Raw genomic sequence first — 23,656 nt, forward strand, 5'->3', positions numbered from 1 at the left:
ATGTTACAACATAACCGAGATTTGAGTCATATTGTTAAATAGATAAATAAATGCTAACCAGGAGGGTGGACTCTCACATTCATAGTTTTTATACATCTACAGTTTTTCTAAAATTAAGTTGTTTTCATTATTGAAAAATGTTCCAAATTTAATAATGTTACTACCATTTGTACACATATATGATGCAATAACCTCTTCTGTTCTGTCTCAAAAGAACGACGTGTCAATATACAGAGTATTTCATCCCCGATATAGGAGGAATCGCAAAGATGGCATTTTCTTGTTCCCTCTCAGTGCCTTGGCATCTTCCCAATTGCCGATTTTAATAATTATCCAACATAAAATCATAATAAACATAACATCGTCATAAGACCATCGTACGACATGTCTCAGACATGTCCTAAGACCATCATAATTTGATTCCTAAGACATGACTTAAGGCATATCCTAAGATAATTTCATTGACATGGAACCAGAACTTTTGTCTTGCTGATATTAATTTTCAGTTTCCATTTTTTACAATAATCTGGAAAAAAAATAGTTAGCAAATACTGAAGATCTTCCCCATGTTCTGCTAAAAGAACAATAATATCAGTATATAAGAGCAAACAAATTTTGATAAATGTTTCTAACTCAATTTCTACATCTCGAGAAATAGACTGAAGGTCTTGTTCATTTATATTATCTAAATATCCATAGTAAGTCGTTTAAAAATAAAGAAAAAAAGAAGCAAAGGAAACAAATTTTCACCTTGTCGAACACCAAGCAAACATATCAGAAATGTAACTGTTATATACAATTTTAGATTTAGCATCTCTGTACATATTTTGAACAATTCTAAGACAATTACCATTTATATGGTTCAAAGTAAGCTTGTAAAATAAGGAATTCCTGTGAATAACATCGAAAGCTTTTCCGAAGTCTATAAAAGCACAATGTAGCTTTCTTCTGCTTAATTGAAAAAGGGCATGTAATGAAAAAAATAGGATCTGTTGTAGCTTAACCTTGCCGGAAACCTGCTTTATCTTTATTTAAAATGTTAAATTCCTCAAAAAAGTACCTAGTCGCTGGTTCAAAATAGAAGTAAAAATCTTCCCAAGGTAAGATAAAGTTGTAACGGGTCGGTAATTCTTTGTGTGTAATCTATCCCCTTCATCCTTATAAATCAATATGTTACCGATAAGTCATGCTTCCGACAAAATTCCTGCTTCAAAAAATAATTACACTGGTCAATATAAACATATATCATACTGTCAAGAGAAGATGAAATGTATTCATTTATCAATTTAAAGTAAATAATTTTTATTTAAATTCGGGTTCATGAGTACATATAACAAATAAAATAAGCTCTCAGGGGCTTTTATACCGACTACATATAAGCATACAAACGTCACACGTTTTAAAGACATACAGGCATGGAGACATATACAAACATAAAAACATGTAAATACGCAATTTAAGACATAGGGTAAAACAGATAAAGCACTATCATAATACACCCATAAAGTATGTGAAACTAAAGCGGCATGAAAAGAAAAACATACACATTCAACAGAAAAAGCAAACAAAAACTGAACAAAACAAAGGGAAACAAGGATAATGTATACAGACATTCAGCCATATGATTTACATATATTGCACAATCAGGGGAATTTAATGAGGGTCTCGAACTGATTTATATTTCTCTGCTTTCTTAGTTCATCCAGGAGACTATTCCAAATCTTTGACTGAAGATCTAAATGATTTCAGAATATATCTGGTGGTTTTTACTCTGAGTATTTCTGCTGTGCTGGCACACCTGAAGTTTAAAAAAAATATTCTTAACTGATACATGATCTTGTGAAAATATTAGACTTTCATTATAAATGAACTTACTGTCCTCAAGCGTCTGATTTTAAGTGATGGGAGTAGCGATTTTTTTCTAGCAACTTTTCGGAGGAAGAATTTTTGTCCTGATAATAGAATCTTACTCTTTCTTGGTCTTTCTCAATCTTTTTAGTGTTTGCCTCTGAGCAAAAGTGCCAGGTGAGGAGACAAAAAACTAAAATTTGACATAATGAAAGAATAATAAATAGCAATCTTGCTCAGACGGTTTAAGTGATGGCTGATACGCTCGAGGACATTAAGTTGTCTTGTTGCTTTCCTGTACATATTTGTTATCTGACTATAAACGTCTAACATAAAATCAATTGTTACACCAAGTAATTTGACTTATTTTTCACATTCGATGTTGACATTACTACCAAGGTCAAACTTTAAATTAAGATTGCTTTTTTTTAACCAGAGCAATTGCCTGAAAATTATCAGAGTTTGCTTTCATTTTATTTATATGAAACCATTTTATAAGAGATTTGCTGTCATTTTCAAAAACATTAAAAAAATGGATCATTATCTGCATAGGAGACTGTATTATCTTCTGCATAATTGTACACAGTAGATTCGTTAATAAAACTAAAAAAAAGTCGTTGAGAAAAATATTAAATATTACAGGTCCCAGAGTAGACCCTTAAGGGACACCAACTATCAAATACTGAAAGCAACTGACATTTTGTCCAACTTAATTTGTTCTCTCCGGGTGACTTGCCATTTTTGCTCTTTTAATAGCTTGTAGAATTCTTCCCTTGTAATTGGGGGGTTTTAATTTATATTTTCTAAATGGGTGTTACCTCATCTTTAATGAAAAAATCGTCTTCAAAATTGTTTCGATTTCGTTCCTTGAAAACATAAAAAAAGAAATATCATACAAATTTCACTATTCTTGTCAGCCCGATTATGTCTATGTAACAATTCCCCAAATTCTGTTGGATTTCTTTGTTTCATTTCAACCATTTTTTTTTCATTCATTTCTTCATTATATTTTCTATTTTTGTCCATTATCTTCTTGTAATACAACTCACTATGACGTAGTCTATGTTTAGAAATATTGGAACTATAACGTGTGTGCAATCTCTATGTGGACAGAAAGATAGTTAGAAATGGTGATCCCTGTATACTCCATGTAGGGGTTAAATTATGGTGGCGGGCGCCATATAGTAATCACTCTTTCCGACCACCATTCCGTCCGTGACAAATTGTGTTCGGGCTGTAATTTTGTTGTCTTTTGATATTTGGCATGGGGTAGATCAGTTCAAGTCCAATTAATGATTTTGCAATACAGATTTGTGTCCGCATTGTAACTTTGTAGTCTTTTGAAATTTGGTATGGCGGACGACGTGTTGTTCTTCATGATTGATGAATTTAAGTAAAACATTTGACCAGGATAGAAATTGCTATTTTGGCCCATTATTTCAAAACAGCTCGTTGCAACCCTTGGATTTTTTCCCCAAAGGGATCCATTCACTGTAAATCAAGCTCTTATCTGTATATCAGGAAAAAATTTCTTGGCTCCTCATTCTTCGTCAGATCGAGTTACAACTACAACCCTCCAAGATAAATCTTAGCACACCATTTGTGGTACAGCACCCTTGTAGTGCAATTTTGACTCACTTTTTATCAACTTATTGTCCCAACATCATGTACATGCTTGTTTCTGTTTCTTGAAAGGGATATAATGATATTTTTCTTTAACCCTTTATTGACATGTTTATACAACATGCAGCTTTGTTTCATTGTAGATATAGTAAAATCCACTGTTTCTTCAATCTAAATCATTTATTAACACATATTGCACATTCTAACAATCCATAATGCTTACAAAAAATGCAAGATTATACATCAGCAAGTCCACAACAAAATCTCATCCCAATACATAAGCACAACAGAGTAGCGGGTAAAAATAAGTGACACAGTCCATGTTTAGCTACATGTATGTGAAACCCCCAACCTTGCCCACTGACTTGATAAACTACACTCCCCTATTTAACAACACGTCCCTTACCATCAAATTGATTTGGAACAAATTAAAATTTTTGAGTTATTGTAATTTAACCTAAAATTAGAAAAGTATGTTGTTTTTTTTTTTGGCATTTCACATTATATAATGAGAATGCCTTATTTGAATTGCTTCAAACTTTAAAGCATTGTTAGTAAAGATGTGTCAAGGTCTGTAAATATTTTCTTGAACATCAATGGTTTTGTTCATGAGTTATGACAGTGGTAAAGTTTGTTTCAAAGTCAGGACAGGTGAACCACATGCTCATGGTGAAGCTGTTTATTATAAATCCATCAAACATAAGAGTAATTAATATTTTACAAAGATTATCAAGTTAACCATATTCTAACATCATGAGAATTGACATTTGATGGAGCATATAACATACTTATCAAAAAATAAAATAATTGTAAAAAAACAAACTAGACATACAGTTGTAATACTTTGAAAACCAAACTTTCAAAAGCTTTCTCTCTCTCCCTGATTAATCAAGAAAAGTGAACTGAAGAAAAATATATCAAAGCTGGTTCCATAGTTAAATAAAGGAGAAAAAAATGATAATGACATTTGTGTTGATACTTTATCAGTAATCCACAATGATTATACAGATATCAAAATGTTTTTGTTCACAAATTAGCTAATAAGAAGAATTGTATAAACAGATAAGAGGAGAAAGTTTTTATTCAAGGAAGTGTAATACAGTACTGCACAATATTTTACCGATTCCTAGTCGGTACATTGGAAACAGAAACTAAAGTGTATCATACTGTTTTCCTTTCTCAAACATTCATGGTGTGGAAAAAGCAATGGTATATCATAAAGCATGTTTTGTAATTGAAAAAAAGAAATGATATTTGTATGGTGATTATAAGTCAACATTATTCCCTTCTTTTGCGCTTGTCTCGGTTTAAGTCAGATACTTCTTTACCAGTTGAACTTAATAATAATTTAATAACCTTACAGCTTTAAGGAACTTCACATACATTCATAAACATAATCAATGTTTCCCTACCAATGGAAGTCCTATAACTCATTATTTGGCATTTCCACACTTATCCACCAAGAGATGACTTCAATATATCATGTCAATCATCATCATACCAATGTTTAATACAAATTTTGTTTCAAATGTTACGTTCCACTGTTTTGTTCTGTTATTTGTGAATTAGATTTTATAGTCGACTTTTTCTCGGAAGCAAATAGAACTGCATTCTGTAATATAACTTTCTCGCAACGTCTCAGCTGTAGTATAAACATTTTCTTGTCAGAAATGTCAGATTCTTTTAACAAGTTATCATCCTCCTGAAAATGAACAGAATACCTTTAATTCTCACATTGTGACAATTTTGTTTTATCTGAACATGCTGATTATTTGTGTACAAAGAAAACCAGGCAATACAAAGCAGCTATGTCCTAATATAACATGCTGCATATTCAAACTTTATTGTCACAAGTGTTGTGTTTATCTTTGAAGCCCTGTGCTATACATACTTCAGCTCATTTGAAAGATAAAATTAATAACAAACTTTGTAGAAATAAATATTTGTTGATTGCAATATCATTTGGAATAACAGATCATCTTAGAAAGATATTACGCTAAGTAAAATGCTTTTAAGGCACTGAGTTCTATATACATGTATATATATTACCTCAACTGATGTATCATATGCCCTTAGTAATAAGGACAGCCTTGTTTCTAAGAACTTCCAAAGTTTCTCTTCATTTTCAACATTTATAGGTATATTCAGATCTCCTAGTTTCTCTATCACTTCTTCAGATAAACTCTCACAGTTGTAACAAGACAACTCATCTAAAAACAGTGCATTTCAATGAGCATGTATGTGTACTAAGAGTGTGTGATAGATTTTCTTGATTTCATTTCTTTAAGATGTAAACCACATTAAAAAGTTGTCATCTTAAAATTTATACCAACACCCATATGTCCTAAACTCCAGGTTAAATTAAAAACTTTCTAGTTTAACATCTCTAACAAAAACTGATGAGCAGTCTCAGAAGAGCTCACAAAGAACTTTGGACAGACAGAAGAAGACATTACCAAGTCCCATTCTGTAGTAGTGGAAGACTTTATTTACTTGCATAGACTATCAAAGTTCAGTAACTCTGAAACTGCATACTGGAAAAACCCAAGAAATAAGTTGTAAACTGATAATGAAATTGTAAACAAATGAAGTAAAATACTTCAAATGAATTCACATTCCTGCAAAAGTTTTAAAGCAATCTAATTCAATAGCAAGATAAGCAAACTACAATTAGATGTTTCAATTGTTCTACTGGTTAAAAGTAAGAATTAATTTAATGTAATATTTTGCAGTCATCAATGCATTTCTCTTTGTTAAAGTTTTTGTACTTTTGTAGTTTTTTAATAGGCAACCTTTTCAGGATTGGAGGAAAACATTTTGTTGGGTACTTTATTTAATGGTTCTGGGTCAATAATAATAGTAAAATAAGATGGATTTTTTCCCATTTCTGATACAATTTTCACTGATATATATTTCCCACAAGATGACATTTACAACAGGTTCATTGAGAGTTCTATGTATATGGTACATTCATTGATGAATCCAGTCTACTGTTTTCATCTCCTAGATCATAAGAAAATAAATTTAATTGCATCAAAAATCTTGCAACTGAAAAATTCAGGCCCTTTTGTTACTTATGTTACATCACTTAACAAATTAGTTCAATTCCTTTGATCAAATGCAAGTTTTGAAACAAACATTAAGCAAAGTAATGTTTAAAAATGCCCAATTACGACCTATTGCTGGTTAACATCACATGGTTTAGAGCTAATAAAGGATGGATTTTCAGTTTAACAATTGAAAGGTAGCAGAATGTTAATTTCTCAATATCACCAATATCATAAGCTTCTATTATGGTACTTTGACACCTGAATAGTACCAGGATTGAACATCCAAGTTATTCCATATGACTGAACAGTTGATTCTTTATTTTGACTGTCAAGACTACACAGGTAAACCATGAAAATAGGTACCCCACTAATGAAACTACAACATCACTTCAGTACTCTCATTGTGTACCTACCATCTGTCATATTAAACACCCTAAGGAATGAGACCAGGTGGGGATCTACTGGTACAGCTCCTACATAAATATAGAAATTTCTGGACCTGTAAAACATAAGTGATAAAAACTTATAAAGGTTGACTCTTATGTAATAACATTTGTTTCTTTGGTCAACTGTCATTTATGCTGTTATCATTGGCATTATAAATTCATCATCAATTGAACCTTTTCAGTCTGCTACAATTACAAGTCTGCTACAGTTACAATGGCAAGACATTCAAATATAGCATATTGTAAACACATTTATTATGGTCATATGTTGTAAGTGATTCTTATTGCTGTCAAATATCAACTTCATGTTTCGTGGGATTTTGCCATTTTTCACTATATGGAATGATAGTGAAAATTTTCATCACCAATTCTTGGCTCCCAATGGATGGATTGATTTCTAACTTGGTTTGAGGCTTTATATCATGGGGCATATCGTATAAGCAATTTTACATGCTGTCCAATATCAATTTCCTGTATGAGTTTGGGGTATATCTAGCACAACAACTTGTGCAACTTTGTTTGTATTATTTGTTGGGTTGTATTGATTTCACTTTATTAATTTGCAGTTTCATTAAGATCTACTCTATCATAGCTAAACTAAGTGTATAGGGATGAAAAAGACATCATAATAACATTATACAGCCACAATATACCAAATATTCCAAGACCACACCTAACATGTTTCTAAATTCCTTGGCAATGTTTCAATTGTTCAGGAAAAAAAAGATAAATAAATTAAGGAGTAAACAAGTTTGTTTCAAATTTCTGGATGTCATTATAGAAAAAATCAGTGATTATTTTTTTTTGTTTACTTGGGTATCAATAAAAAGCCAAAGGACAAACATTAATCATACTCACGGTGCTAAACCTAAGGTTGTCAACAACTTGGCTTTCCTTTCATACAAACTATCACTTTTACTGATTCCTGTAATTTGTTTATATATTTATTAACATGAAAAACTGATATTTCAAGTAGTGTTGTATTGTAAAAGATTATATATAATACTGCTGTTATGATCATAAATGACATTGCAACAAACTGGTTAAACACTAATGGAATTTATGAATTTTCTGGTAGATAGAAACACTTACTACTTTACAAGAAAGTACAAAAGTATTTACACAGAATTATAAAAAAAAATGGAAGTTGGTGTGTCCTCATTTTTATGGCAGTAAGTATGCTATCAATGTCCACACTTGTATATTGCATATGACATGATTTCATTAAATATAACCAAAAACTTTGTTTTTTGGTGGAGGGTTTTTCTAAAACAAAATATCTAGTAGTTCTGTTTCTTGAACGTTTAAATAAATTTTAGGTATTTACTCATATTTTGTTTATGTCTATCAAATATAACATAACTTTCCTTTTAAGGTAGAGCATATCTATTACCAAAGCATACGTTCCTGTCATCTTGCACAATAATACAGACATATATATTTTCTATTTACTAATAGTGTTTGAAATGATGTAAATATAATACATACTTACATTACTTCAAATGATTTTTTAACATAAAAATTAAAAACATTATTTTTAAAAAGCCTCTTTCTAGGGGAGATAATTGACGGGAAAATTACCGGTATAGGGAATTTTAGTTTTTTAATATTGCAAGAAAAAGAGTTTGGTAACCCCCAATTTTCGTTTTGAAATATGAAAGAATGTTAATCAAGTGTTCTTTTTACGCGTATAAAATTATAAGAAATTTTATTTACCAGTTTTTCAGAAGTTTGCGAAATATTGAAACTTCCCTACAGAATCCATATAAAATGTGGTAAAATATTGGCTTTAATAAGGCTCAATTACCTCAAAATCAAGTTTAGTGACCAATGTTTTTTTACATTAAACTCTAATATATGTTCATTCAGGGTCATCTAGAGAAAAACTAGGAAAATTTATCAACTAGAAATATTAGATATGATCTACCTTAAAATATGCATTAAAAGAAAGACAAGACTACTTTATTTCACTATAAAAATCTATTCTCTGTCTTCCCCTATATCTAACAATTTTTTTCTTCCCCTTTTGCACAAGGGCATGTTAAATTGGCACTGCATCCTGGTTTGCATACATTTAATTACCATACTAATTAAATAGTTAAATAAACAAAAAAGACAATGGATTCATACACCTTGAAGACCTATAGTTTGTTTTAAATATGTACAATGAAATGCATAATATTTTTTTTTTACCTGCAGAAAATATATGTTGGCATTCTGTTGAGTTTTGTTTTAGTATTGATTGTGTGTTTTATTTAATGTGTACATTTGTCTTTCATTTCTAATAATCCTATAAAAAATAAGTAAAACATTATTTTTTAATAAATATTTTAATAACAAAATCAACAACACAAGATAAGGGACAAGACAATTCATTTTCAGATATCTTGAATCACAACAAATAAAATAAATAACTTGCATATACTAAGAATACATATACAACATTTAAGACCCATTGTATCAGTTGCAGCATTAAAATAAATATAAAATCAGGTTAAATTATCAGAAATGACAAAGCATGAAATATATTACAATGTTTGAATCGTATAAAAGTTCACTAATTAAGATGCAGTAAGTGAGAAGCGGCATCTGTGTAGTCTGTCACAGTCATAATCCGCTGCTGATATCTGTCTTTGAGTTGCTGTAGTTGTGTGTTGATGCGTCGGTAAACTGGTCTTTTGGGTGGACGAGCTACTCCTGCTGAGTACTGGATCGCTGTAATTTCTGTCATGGCCTGGGTAGTCTGTAGTAAGTCAATTATCTCGTAGATGTTTGGGTGAGCATGTCGGCCTTTTTTTCTTTGTTGTGCCAGCCCTCTAAATGGTTTGTAGTGCGAGGTCCTTCTGTCTGGTAGTGGTTCCATAAAAATCTGTTGTTCTCAACCCAGTGTTCGGTAACGTAGTCGGTAAATGTAGTAGTATCGGGTAAGTTGTCTGCGTTGTCGATGTCTTGTAGTGCGTTGAACCAGACGTTTTCTACTTCATGCTGGGGGACGAGTGGTAGTACTGCAGCCCGTCTTACAAGTTTAGTGATGTCGGCGTTGTCTTTATAGTAGGTCTGGAGTCCACACTTTTGAGTCTTGCGCCAGATGCATTGCGTGTAGTGGAAGAAACATCCTTTGAGGTTATTGGTAGTTGAAAATATAAGCATGTGTGGGTGAATGTTGTCATCAGGCAGTAGAAATTGTTCCCCAGCAGTAGTTGTACACCATTTGTCTTGGAGGTTGATGTCTATGGTAGTTTTTGGTAACGCGGGTCTGGTCAGTGATCTCTGGTGGTAAAGTGAAGTTTTAATTGAGTAATATGTAGGTAGCTGCTCTACCATCTGCCTGGTATCATCGTTCCACTCTGGTGTGCGTAGTTTCACTGCGCCCTCCTCGTAGATTGTTGGTACTGGTGTGACCTCGGATTTAGATCGGTCTTTCACTGTCTGTATTACCCACATGACATCAATTTTGGACTGGTTGCTAGGGTGGTTGTGTTGGTATCCACGTTTGACCAGATGGCCATCATGCGTGTTGACTGTAGCAGGACACGTGTTTATGACACATCGCCAATATATGTGTGTGTTGTGTTGACTTCTGATGCTGTAGCGATACCCATCTAAGACTAAGCTGTCTTTGCCAAACTTGTTTTTAACAAATTCAAGTGCTCGTAGTTGTGCAAATGCCATTTTTACTTTTGAATGATTGAAATTAAAACAACTTCAATATTTCTAATGCTTGAAGCTTGTGAGTACATCTCATGGCTTAATGACAATCTAGCTTTTAACTGTTTAAAGGTTGTAATTAATTATAATTATGATTATAATTAGCTATGATGCTGAATACTTGTTCAGCATGTTTAGCTTGCATATGGGAATACAGTTGGCTTGGAAGCTTAACATTAAGGAATGTAATAAATTTCAACAGACATTAATTAAGGATAAACTATGAAACTAACTTTACAGTTTTAATTTTTTTTATTTCATTAAGTTCATAATTTATTATGTAAATAATTGTATTTTTGTACTATAATCCCAATATTGACAACATGTACTAAAATAAAATATTAAATAATGAAATATATCATTTAAAACATCATCAAGTTTATTTTGATATTCTCATAACAATATCTTAAGATTTTAAGTACAATTCTTCAGGTAAATTACAGGTGCAATTAAGGTGACCAATAAAGAACAGACTATAATGATTAAAACAACAATTTCATCTTTGTTTATTTAAACCTGTAATTAAATGTATGCAAACCAGGATTAAACCTTTGGCATAAAGTGTTGTGTACATGGGTGCAAAATTTAGTGCTTCATAAATTATAATTTAAAAAATCTGAAATTTAAGACAAACTACTTCTGAGATATGATCAATTAAATAACATAACTAGATGACAAAATAAAACAATACAAGTATGATTGATTTTACCTAATTTGATGGCAGTTCTGTCCATGTCATTGTCTGGATAAACAAAACCACTGTGAACCAACAGTTCTGCATTTGAACGAGCACCATAGAATATACTTATCTAAAAATGAAGTAACAAAATATATATGCAGATTATACATGTATAAGTAATGGGTAATGGTCAAAGTATAAAACATTTATTTAATTTATAAATCAAGAGACAAAGTTCCATATCATTGTCAGGTTTCTTTGTATTTGATTGTTTGACAAGATAAACCAATTTATTAACTGAACAAATTATATATACCTATGCCAAGCTCAAATTGAATATTTGTTTTCCACTATTTTCAAGGGAATATAAGGTTTTATTATTTACATTGCAGTGAAATATTGAATGCTCCCAGCAAGATAAATGTTGGTAAATCACGTGAAATAAAATCTGAAAGAAAATTAAAGGCTTGTAAAGCTACACATTTCCTTGCACTTGTGAAAATACCTTGGTTATGAACTCCAATTGATTATTCTACAAATCATGCATCAAAGACAGGATTTCTCTAGTCTTTATAGTCAAATTTAAAGTTTAAAATAAATGCTTGTATGTTGGAAATAAAAAATAATACTCCTTCAAGACTTTAATACTAATTAGTGAGATGCACAAATTGATTTCTTCACAGTAATTTAATATGGCATATATTGCATGCATTTCAGGACAAAAATAATTGTGATTAATTAAACAGATCCTACTTTGTACTAGTCTGACATACTGAGCCATTTTTTTCAAATGTGCTAGCTTACAGATGCAACAGCTTGCAGGTAGGCACATCACCCAATTCAGACACATAATTCTGACATCAAGCCAGTCAGTCTTCTCTCTAGTTCCTATATGTCCATTACTTGGTGTTGAAGCAGTGACTACCAATTTTGAAGTCTTTGGAATGACTTAGCCAAAGATTGAACCAAAGACTTGAGACAAGTATGCTACCATGAGACTGCTAAGGCACAGAAAAGATGCTTCATGTAACTTGTATGATTTACATAACATTCATTACAAGGACTTGCCTGTTCTCCACCTTTAAAGTCTTGCAACGCAAAGCATTCACTACAGTCAGCTTCTAAATTAAAATCAGTTGTAATCTGAAGAAAAAAATATCATATCTCATATAGTATTATATCATTAAACAAGAAATATGTGAGCAATGGCTCACAAATGAAACCATACCTTTCAATCATGATACATGCATAAGGAAATAATCAGTCCTCGGAAAACAGGAAATTGCTGAATTTTTCCAAATATGGCATAGTTACAGGAGTAATGACTTAAAATTTCAAGCTGTTGTGATGAGTAGATGCTAAGCACTGTGACAAAAAAAATCGGTACAGACAAAAACACAGACAAGGGTAAAACAGTATACTCCCCTATTCTTTTGAGTAAGGGTACAACAGCAAAAATGGGCACAATAAAACCTGAACAAAGACTTACAAACATTACAATCATACTAAGTAATCCTGTAATTCTTTTCTTTCATTTCACAGCTACAGTAGGGTAGGGGGTGTATACACCTTACTGATACAATAGGGGGAGGGGTGTATACACCTTACTGATACAATAGGGGGGAGGGGGTGTATACACCTTACTGATACAATAGGGGGGAGGGGGTGTATACACCTTACTGATACAATAGGGGAGGGGGTGTATACACCTTACTGATACAATAGGGGGGAGGGGGTGTATACACCTTACTGATACAATAAGGGGGAGGGGTGTATACACCTTACTGATACAATAGGGGGAGGGGTGTATACACCTTACTGATACAATAGGGGGGAGGGGGTGTATACACCTTACTGATACAATAGGGGGGAGGGGGTGTATACACCTTACTGATACAATAGGGGAGGGGTGTATACACCTTACTGCTACAGTAGGGGAGAGGGGGTGTATACACCTTACTGATACAATAGGGGAGAGGGGGTGTATACACCTTACTGATACAATAGGGGAGGGGTGTATACACCTTACTGATACAACAGGGGAGAGGGGGTGTATACACCTTACTGATACAATAGGGGAGGGGTGTATACACCTTACTGATACAACAGGGGAGAGGGGGTGTATACACCTTACTGATACAATAGGGGGAGGGGGTGTATACACCTTACTGATACAATAGGGGAGGGGTGTATACACCTTACTGATACAATAGGGGAGGGGTGTATACACCTTACTGATACAATAGGGGGAGGGGGTGTATACACCTTACTGATACAATAGGGGGGAGGGGTGTATACACCTTACTGATACAATAGGGGAGGGGTGTATACACCTTACTGATACAACAGGGGAGAGGGGGTGTATACACCTTACTGATACAATAGGGGGAGGGGTGTATACACCTTACTGCTACAGTAGGGGAGAGGGGGTGTATACACCTTACTGATACAATAGGGGAGAGGGGGTGTATACACCTTACTGATACAATAGGGGAGGGGTGTATACACCTTACTGCTAAAATAGGGGAGGGGTGTATACACCTTACTGATACAATAGGGGAGGGGTGTATACACCTTACTGATACAATAGGGGAGAGGGGGTGTATACACCTTATTGATACAATGGGGGAGGGGTGTATACAAACTGCTACACTAATTATACATACTGTTCCATTGCAGTGATTACACATGTCCCACATAGGAATCAAACCAAAGGTAATTTTACTGCCATCTGGTGTTGGGATCTGATTTTGACGTGTCATCACAGTAGATACAGCCCACCTTATAAAAAGAAGTCAACATGTGAGGAAACAATGAAAAATAAATTTACATTTTATTCTAATCTAAAATTGATTTTTTGGCTTAAAACCATTTCAAAGGTGGATGAAACCAAATGTTTTTTGTCCATAGATTTATCCTAATTTTCTCATAGATGATGTTGGATGAACATACTTAAAAATTTTAAATTAAAAGAACATAGGTCACCAACTTAATTTCATGATAAATGAGCCTTAATGTTTGGAGATGTTTTTAAAAGATTTTATATAACATAAGGAATTTTCCTTTCTCTGCAAACAAATCTACAAAGTTTCTCAAAAATTTTTAAAAAGTATAACTTATCTTATATCCTTTTACATTTTAAATAGAAAATTAAGGTCACCCAATTTCTTGTTTCAAAAAAGTAAAATTCCAATCACATTTTTAAAGTTTCTATATTTTCCTCTCAATGATCTCCACTTCAAAGAGACTTTTTAGAATACCCGGTAAATGATTGTAACCATAAATACAAATTTTTTATTAAAAAAAAAAATCAAAGATTTAAAGAAAAAGTTTTTACATTTTATGAAACATTTTGTGCTTACTGAAAATATACTTTTCTATATGAGTTTGCATGACTGAAATACTTATATGTCTACCTAGGGTGAGTAGACTATTGAAGTTTTATTTGTTAAAGCAATCATTTGGATAAAAGTTAGCTACAATAACTGCAACACAAGATTTAAAACTAAGTATTTATACCTGTAATCATTGAATGTGAAACTGTCTTTAATTGGAATCTTGGATGTAGCAGGTAAATTCTGGAAAGGATACATACATGTTGACAAATAACATAGACACCAGATGGGGTATAAACCTTAAAAAGATACTTATTCTTTTGATATACAACTCACACCCAGAACACCATCAAATTGATTTTACACAATGAATTTCACGTCATTCCTTATATTAAAAGGGGTGCAAAGATTTTTGGGACATACACATGTATTAATAGCAGTTACACTTAATACTCCCATTGCCTAAAGACATGGTATGAAAAAATAACTTATGGAATTCACAATTGTTCATACTGTCTTGTTGAAATGAGTTGAACAACTTGTAGAACATAATCTGAACATAATTTATAAGTAAACAACATTAACAATTTGCACTTTGAATATTTTTCCTTCTTCCAATAAGAGGTTCCACAAATGACATACAAAATACATGTAAAAAGATAATCCAACTTGTTTCAAGTCTTATCAAGTTCATCAACCTAGATATTGAGATCTGGTATAACTGAAAGATGAAGAAAGTTGCAATTCGTTTTGTCAAAATTACATACCAAATAAAATGCTTTGCAGGGTACAGCTTGATACAACTGCAGAGGTGGAACCCTGAACAACCATTTAAGCTAGATACAGCTCTGAACTTTGATTGTGACTGAATATTTGACATAGGAAAAAAAATTGATCAGAATTGCAGTGGTCCCCTTTTAATCCTTTATTCCTCATTTATAAACTAAATCAAAAGGGAGTTTCATTTCATATTAGGCAAACATTTTACCAAAACAATTTTAAACAGTCAAATCATTTGTTAGTGATTGTACAGCATGTGAATGAATGGATGGATGGACAGCAGTATACAATGATATGTCACTACCAAAATGTGTATAAATCATTTTTAAAAATGTATGTAAAGAGATTATAGGAATCAATACACTACCTGTAATAGCCTGTACAGATATGCATACTGTCTCGATATATTCTTTAACTGGTTAAAACAGTCCGCTAAAATTAGAAAATACAATGATACCTGTCCACAGTTTTGACAAATGCTAAAGGCTTTAGTCAATAATAACTAAATAATCTGTTAACAGGCCATTCAAATATAGAAAACACATATAATACATGTAGTATACAACTTATCTTTGGTCTGAGCTGAATGCCAGCCATTTACAGGATGGAGGGTTCCTTGGTATGTGTACATGTATATTTGAACCCCATCAGAAGAATAGGTTTTAAATATATGCATTTTGATGATATTATAGGTATACATGCATATAGGTTTTCTTATCCTACCAGGCCACCTTGCCCCAACTTCATGGTATAAATACATGTATTTAGGTAAATAATTTAAAAACCTGTCCTAAGGCAAACATTAAATATTGCATATCCTACCAAGTCACCTGTCTCAGCTCCATGTTTCTTACCCTACAAGATACCCATGTCCTTATTCAAATGTCTCTAACCCAACCAGTCACTTGCACCAATATTTCAAGGTCAGCATTGCATATTTCTTTCTTGCATTAGCATGTTGCTTCGAACTCTGTGTTTTCATAGCTTTGTTGTTGCTGTTTTTTACAATCCTTATCCATTCATTTACTTTCAAGAGTATAATATAATTCACATACAAATACAATACTTACTCTGTACTGGTGAACCTTTCAAGAGTTTAATTTCATCTTCAGTGAAGTATAAAGGTGTAGAATAAGTATCTGGTAGAACATCTGTTTATGTTAAGGTCTTCATAAATCAACATTTTCTTTTTTAAATTTACACAACTAGTCCATTTACCAAAGAAACTGATCTAAATAATTCAAAAAGTGATATACATAGATCTATATGTGATTTAAACTAAGCACTTATCTTCACTTCAAGATAAAATTGGGCTACACTACACATGCTAAATCCGTCTTCAGTTTTGGTAAAACCTTTTGACTTTTTTTTTCTCATAAATTGTACATATTTCATGTGACAACATGTACAGAACTACTTTAATACTGTTATTTTATTAACTAAAAGACTAAAAACGTTTTTTCTGGAAAGAAGGAGTAAATTTATTCTTCCATGTTTGCATATCTAATTAGTGTTGGATGCAAGTTGCCTCACATATTTTTAAAGGAACCAAATTAGCTTTAGGTTAATATTGCATTTTTTTCTGTACTTTCCCCATTACTCACAAGAAAAGGATACCAATATAGGGTTTCCAGAAAGAGTCATCTAATTTTCTTTCACACAGTAAATGTAAAGCAAGAACAATACTTGGCATGGCCTGCAACATTTTATCTTCAGCTATTAATGTGCCTAAAATACAAAGATTATTTCTAGATCATTTAGCCCAATGACAAACAGCTGTCAGTCATAAAAGTAACTTCAGACGTGTTCAAAGTGACCTTCAAAGGAAGAGCAAAATCTTGGTCATATAAGACAGGTAGTCTACATATATAAAAACAACAAAAATACAGTGCAGTGAATAATTCCTTTAGTATGGAATCAATGATAGGAAGAATGCAAGTCATGAAAATAAATAACAGCAAAACTGAACTGATTTCCTGAAACATGAAAATAAGATGGTTTTCAGTAGTATGTGCATATTATGACACTCTACCTTTGGCACAGGTGAACTTAAAAGGAACGCCAATACAAACCAAATGAACTGGTATACAATTACCTAGCATTGAGTTACTAGCTGATATTGTTGTCATCATAACTTTCCTAGGTACTGTCAAGAAAGGATCAGCCTCCTAAAGAATAAACATACAAATAACTGGTAATTAGAGTATCTAAGTATTCAGCAATAATTTCCTTAGCTCTTTACATTACAGTGTGATTATTGTACGATTTCAAAGAATTAAAACATTCAAACATTTTCTCTGACTTAGGGTCCATACTAAAAAAATGCTTGTTTCAATCTATTTTAATTTTATGTGTTTAAATGCAAATATGAACAAATGGGACAGAAAAACCCTTGGTTGGTTTATCAAATGGGACAGAGAAACCCTTGGCTGGTTTTCAAATGGGACAGAGAAACCTTTGGTTGGTTTATCAAATGGGACAGAGAAACCCTTGGTTGGTTTTCAAATGGGACACAGAAACCTAAAGTTGGTTTATCAAATAGGACAGAGAAAATCTTGGATTTTTATGAAATGGGACAGAGAAACCATAGGTTGGTTCATCATTTCTAAGGAACATTTAGATAAGGTTTCAGTAACTTGTGTCCAAATGCTTTGTTTTCTTAAGAAAATAATATGTTTAAAACAGAGCAGAAACACAATACTACCTTTAACTTTTTAAATCTTTGACATAGATAAACATATTATAAAGAAAAAACTCCATTTGTTATATCAAAACCGTTTTTTGTTTTTTTTCCTGTTTTAACAGACCACTAGACAGATATTGATCAAACTGATACTGGACACTGGTGAAACTTTAAAATTGTCAATGTCTGTTTATTATATTGGCAATTGTATTTTGTAGTATGTACTATTTATGCAAAATTATAATTGTATTGTCTTGGCCCATTGAGGGCCCTAATTTCTATTCTATTCTATTGGGGATAATAATAATAATAATAATAATGGATAATGTGAACTAATTTCATTAAACAGTGTATATTCTGATGATACAGTGTTTTTCAGTAAAAGTGTAGCAAAATATGATTAACTAACTATGCTTGTTCTACACTATTGGTACATGTTTTGCACATTCATTTATCTCCAACTAAAACTGTAGTCTTTAGATAGTATTATGACACAAGTGAACATGTAAAGAGGTCCATGTTTACAGTCAAACCTTTAGGCCTAAGGAAGAAGAGAGAGGATATGAAAAAAGGTATCCATTTAGGATAAAAAATGAAGAATATGCTATAAAGACAAGGTTTTGTATCTCCATGGATCAAAATGAAGCCATGACTCACTCTCTGGTTGGATAAGTTTTCATCATGGGGCATGACCTTTCATACACAAAAAAAGTCCCAAGGAAGGTAGGATAAGGTTAAGGATAAGCACAAGCTACAACATAGAAATTAACAATCATCAATGGTAAATCTATCTGTCTGTATTGTCCAACTCAATTATTCTAAGTTCAAGTTTTCTCTTCCCCAGATTGAACCAGAGCTCCACAGCTCTAGAGAAGTTGAAATCACTGGCAGGTAGTCTTTATGTTGATACCATTAACAATTTGTTTAGCACTTTTTTGTGAAAGTGAATGCCACTTGTGTTCTCTCGTGGTTCTTTATACTCTTCTCTCTGTAAGTTGTCCTTTATCACCCAAACTTCATTTTATTGCAGCACTTGTCTGAATTTGATGCAGAGGCTGCAGAACATTCCTTTATCTTCTTCATAATCTAACCACAATAGCTTAAGACAGCCATCCATTGTAAGAGGCAGATCTATGGCATATACTTTTTCCTTGTTGTTTTACAATTTCGTCTTTGTCCAAGTCTGTGCCATTAAACAATCTTTTAGATCTATTGGGACTTGATCCATCGCCCTTTCCAAAAAAGTTAAGCAAATAAGATTGCTTCTTTACATCACATAAATACAGATCTTTTCAACATTGTTATATAAATTTAAGAACATCTTCCTCCCGGCTCTCTGATCAGATCAGTTTTGGTCAAATTGAATTCAACTTAATACTTTTAGTTATCAAATTTTATTCCTTAAAAAACAGTAGAAATTCAGCTTATTAGAATCTTATTGATTTTTCCGACAGTGATAATCGCCAATTTGACAGATCCGAGTTTTGTTTACATACTCCTTGACACATTAACCCCTCCAGAACATTACCAATTACCTTTAGAATAAACACACATGCCCAATATATTGAATCAGATGACAGGTATAAGTGATTAATATGTAAGAGTAGTTGGGAAATACAGTGCTGATTTGCGAAGCTTGGTGTGCACAAATGAACACATGGCAATTGGTTTGAACTCATGGCGTGAAGAAAATAACACATGGCAGAGCGCTATGCAAAAGGAGGCCATGGAGAGCCCTGTTTATGGTATTGTCATATTTTGTTTAAAAAATTTCTTGAATGTTTTTTCTCCTTCAATAGACAGGTCTTGATTTGAATATATTTTCAATAACACATAATGTAATGTACAATATTACCCTGACAGAAAAGGCTGATTTTTTTTAATACTAAATCAATTTGTGACATACGTAAGAGTATTTTTCTATGAACAAAATACATGGATATGTGTAAAGTTAGTCTGAGTAATTCCTTTCAATGACATAATAACTTTTGGTTTCATGCCTCAACTACTGAACTTACTTTTAAATCTGTTTTTGCTTTAAGCCCAAAACCACAACCAGGGAAATGCTGAATTTCTACTAGGCTGGTATCAATGCCATTACTATGCAGCCAGTCCATGAACTTTGGAAAGTTCTTCTGTCTTTCTATTGCAGGTGCATTATATCCTGAATATCATTTAATTAGAAGTCATTTCAACAAATAAAGAATTCTATGAACCACTAAAGTGTTCTGAAATCTTTGGTTTCCATGGGAAATATCTAGGATTAACTTTCCCACACTTGAAATCTGCTTTCCAAACTTAACAAATCCTTTCAAAAACTCAAGCTTTCTACTAACCAATGGGAAAGTAGAGCATAATAAACAATTTTTTCACATCAGATGACAGGAAAGTGGAATCCTAGAATACTGCACTGTTTCCTACTAGGTTATATTATCATTTGAGTTTCCCTAGGTCAGTCAAATCATGAATATTATTTTCAAACAAAATGTAAATTACATGTACATTGTACCTTGCAACCTAACAAATTTACTTTTTTCAACCAAACTGATGTAGCTTCCCTCCATCCCTCTATTTTCAAATCCTAGCTAGAACACTGATATAAATCCCAGATTCTGAACAAATGGCTTGGACTTACCCGCTTGGATGCTTGATAATTTATCAACAAGTCCCTTTATTTTAAGATAATCATCAATTTCTTTTGATCCACTAGGATTAACTGGATTAGAACAAACTGAAATGAAACATAAGAAAATGTGTACCATTAAAACACTCAGAGGATATTTATGTTCATTTACTATCACAATTCTAATCAATTTGCTTACTTCCGAAAGACACTTGGTTTAAGTAATCATAATTAGATGAATAACTGTTATTACATATTTGAAAGTTTCAATTTATTTTGGCCAGCAACCTATTATTTAAAAATATCTTCATGTAGTGTGAAACATCCAGGGACAGATCTAGGACAATTTTGATCAACATTTTAATGCAAAAACTCTTCAAAACTGTATCACATCATATATCTACTCTTTATATACTCTGAAATCAAATAAAATTTTCACATGGTTTTGGTAAATCATTCCAAATATAATGGGATGTTATACAAGGCAATGTTAAGCTTTACATGTACTAATGTATATTCTTATTGGTGTCAGAAATTATAAATTAAAATTTAGCTTAATGACCTGTATTTGGTAGATTGCTGCTTTTATCAAAATCAATCATTTCTTCAAAGTATGAAACAAAACAGATTAACCACTTACTAACTTAAGATGAATCTTATGGCTTTACAGTTTTCCAAGCAACAGTAATGACAATTCTTAGAAAAAATATGTATTTTATTATGAAGAAACTTTGATGTTCCAGAACCTAACCCACTTCAGAAAAAAATTAAGATCTGATTATATTATTAAAATTAAAGCATGCCTTTTCTAAGATAGAAAAGGCAATCATTATATTTTTTGAATTGATAAAGTCAGTTATGACAGTTTGATGTGCATTTGTTTATCTCACAGGTCATGTGTAAAATATTCCTGCTAATAAAGGCTTTTGCTGGTGTTGCTCATAATAGTAAATTTGAGAACTCAAGAATGCTGAAGCTCATGATGCAGGAATACATGTATATTGGCAATACCTACCGTGTATTTAAGACTACAATTACCATGACTTAGAACTTTTACAATGTGTTATATATGAACAAAGCTGCCCACAGACAAGTCCTCACAAGTCCTAGGACCTAGGATGTCATCGAACTTATGATAAGTAACATATCTATTGGTAAAGCCTCTCTAGCTTTAACTTCGTCTTCTTACAGGTTAAATTTGTCTCATTTAAAAGCTCCATTATTCTAAATTTTAAATCAGAGTAATTAAAAAAGAAATGAACTTACATTAACATAAATCAACAATTCACGGACAGGGGAAAAGATTAATGGTCGCCCCCCCCCCCCCACCTCGCCAATGGCGACCATTTTTTCTACTTTAATAGCCCATCTGGCGAATTGCAAAAAAAAATTATTGTAAACAAAAGTTGTGGTCAAAGTTTTAAATGGTTACCATTATATCAGAAATGTAGCATCCCTAGTAAAAGTTTATCGGTTATCAGTTCTAATAATATGGAAATCTTTCATAACCGATTTCTGTTTCTTATTAAGAATTGCTTATTTATTTCAGCATCTGGTATTTCGTAAAATGTGGAATTTTATTTCTGGGGTTAAAAACCCCAACAAACCAACAACACAGCCAAGAAAAAAACATACAAAAAAGAATATGAATAAAAGTAAATCAGTTGAAAACCTGTCTCTAAGCCTATTGTCATTAATTATGATAAGGAAGGGAAGGAGGAAAAGAAGAGTTGGCTACTGAGAGTGAGGAAGGGGGCAGGGAGAAGGAGAGAATTAGTCAGCAAGAGAGGGAGAGATTCAGATAGAGGAAGAGATAGAGGTACATGTACATGTAGAAGATAATCAGGAATAAAGGGTAGAAGTGAGTGAGAAGCTAGGATGCAATGAGGATGATAGCAATTATGAGTCAGACATTTAAGAGTGTGATAGTGATTTAGAAGAGGATTCTATTTTTGCAAGACTGTTTGAATATTCTTGAGATTAATTTGTTCAGAATCTGAACAAAATTAATCTCTAGGATATTCAAACAATCTACTGTTTTATGCATTAAAAGTTTGGAATTATATGAATTGGTTGTATAATTTTAATATCTGGAAAGATATATTATCCAAAGCACAGTTTTAACTTCAATTACACATTTTAGGGTTTTCCATGATGCATATACATAGGGAGGCTATGGAGTGAATGAGTGAACATGTGTGTGACAACAAATCACACCATACAGTGGAAAAAAAATTATCAAGGAACTGGGCTTTTATTCCTGTTCTGCATCTTGATGTTGCATGAGGTTCTTCAACAATGAACAAATAGTTCATACCATCAAATAAGTATTAAAACCTACCAAAATTTTGTCTGAAAAAGTCTGGGCTACCAACTTTTTTTCTGGGCTAATTGATTTTATACGTTTAGTAGCCCAGGTGGCTACTGGCCTCCAAAAGTTAATCTTGACCCCTGATAGACATTGCTGCAAGAGTTTACCTTCTAAAAGTTGTTTAACAGTGTCCATGACCACTCTCTTTTCTTCTTTAGACATTTCCTTAGGGGCAAATTGGTCTGGTAAAACAGGGGACTTTTCCTGCTTCTTCTTGCTTTTCTTCCCCATGCTGATCTATAAATCCAAGAATATAAAAGAGGTCGGCGTTTCCCAAATTTAAAACTTGGCAAGCAGTATTAAATTTCAGTAGCGATCAAGCAAGCCACACATTTCTTCCGGTGCGTGCTACGTCATCAAAAACAGTTGTCGAAAACAAACAAACCATCTCGATAGTCTAATTACGATAAATTAATTATTTTTCTAGTTCATTATTAGCATTTTCTATTTCTTGCAGCACACTTGAATATATTTTTGAATAAAAAAATTTAAATACGATATCCGTAAACC

At 32.5% G+C, this 23,656-nt stretch overlaps 1 protein-coding gene across 1 annotated transcript; it reads right to left on the bottom strand.

Moving 5' to 3' along the window:
* Positions 1-3,632: 3,632 nt before the first annotated feature.
* LOC148623782 (actin-histidine N-methyltransferase-like) lies at positions 3,633-23,510 on the bottom strand. The gene is made up of 15 exons (XM_088565894.1): positions 23,254-23,510; positions 20,788-20,883; positions 20,171-20,316; positions 17,565-17,637; positions 17,087-17,197; positions 16,540-16,620; positions 15,837-15,901; positions 14,874-14,932; positions 14,021-14,135; positions 12,423-12,497; positions 11,385-11,484; positions 7,826-7,892; positions 6,935-7,020; positions 5,521-5,681; positions 3,633-5,173 (listed from the first exon to the last, which is right to left on the bottom strand). The coding sequence occupies exons 1-15, from the start codon at positions 23,375-23,377 to the stop codon at positions 5,003-5,005; spliced, it is 1,530 nt and encodes a 509-aa protein (XP_088422020.1). The 5' UTR covers positions 23,378-23,510; the 3' UTR covers positions 3,633-5,002.
* Positions 23,511-23,656: the final 146 nt, after the last annotated feature.

The sequence above is a fragment of the Perna viridis genome, chromosome 2 (genome assembly GCF_037379345.1).
Source record: "Perna viridis isolate PV_CMFRI_1.1 ecotype Kerala chromosome 2, ASM3737934v1, whole genome shotgun sequence".
NCBI lineage: Eukaryota > Metazoa > Mollusca > Bivalvia > Mytilida > Mytilidae > Perna > Perna viridis.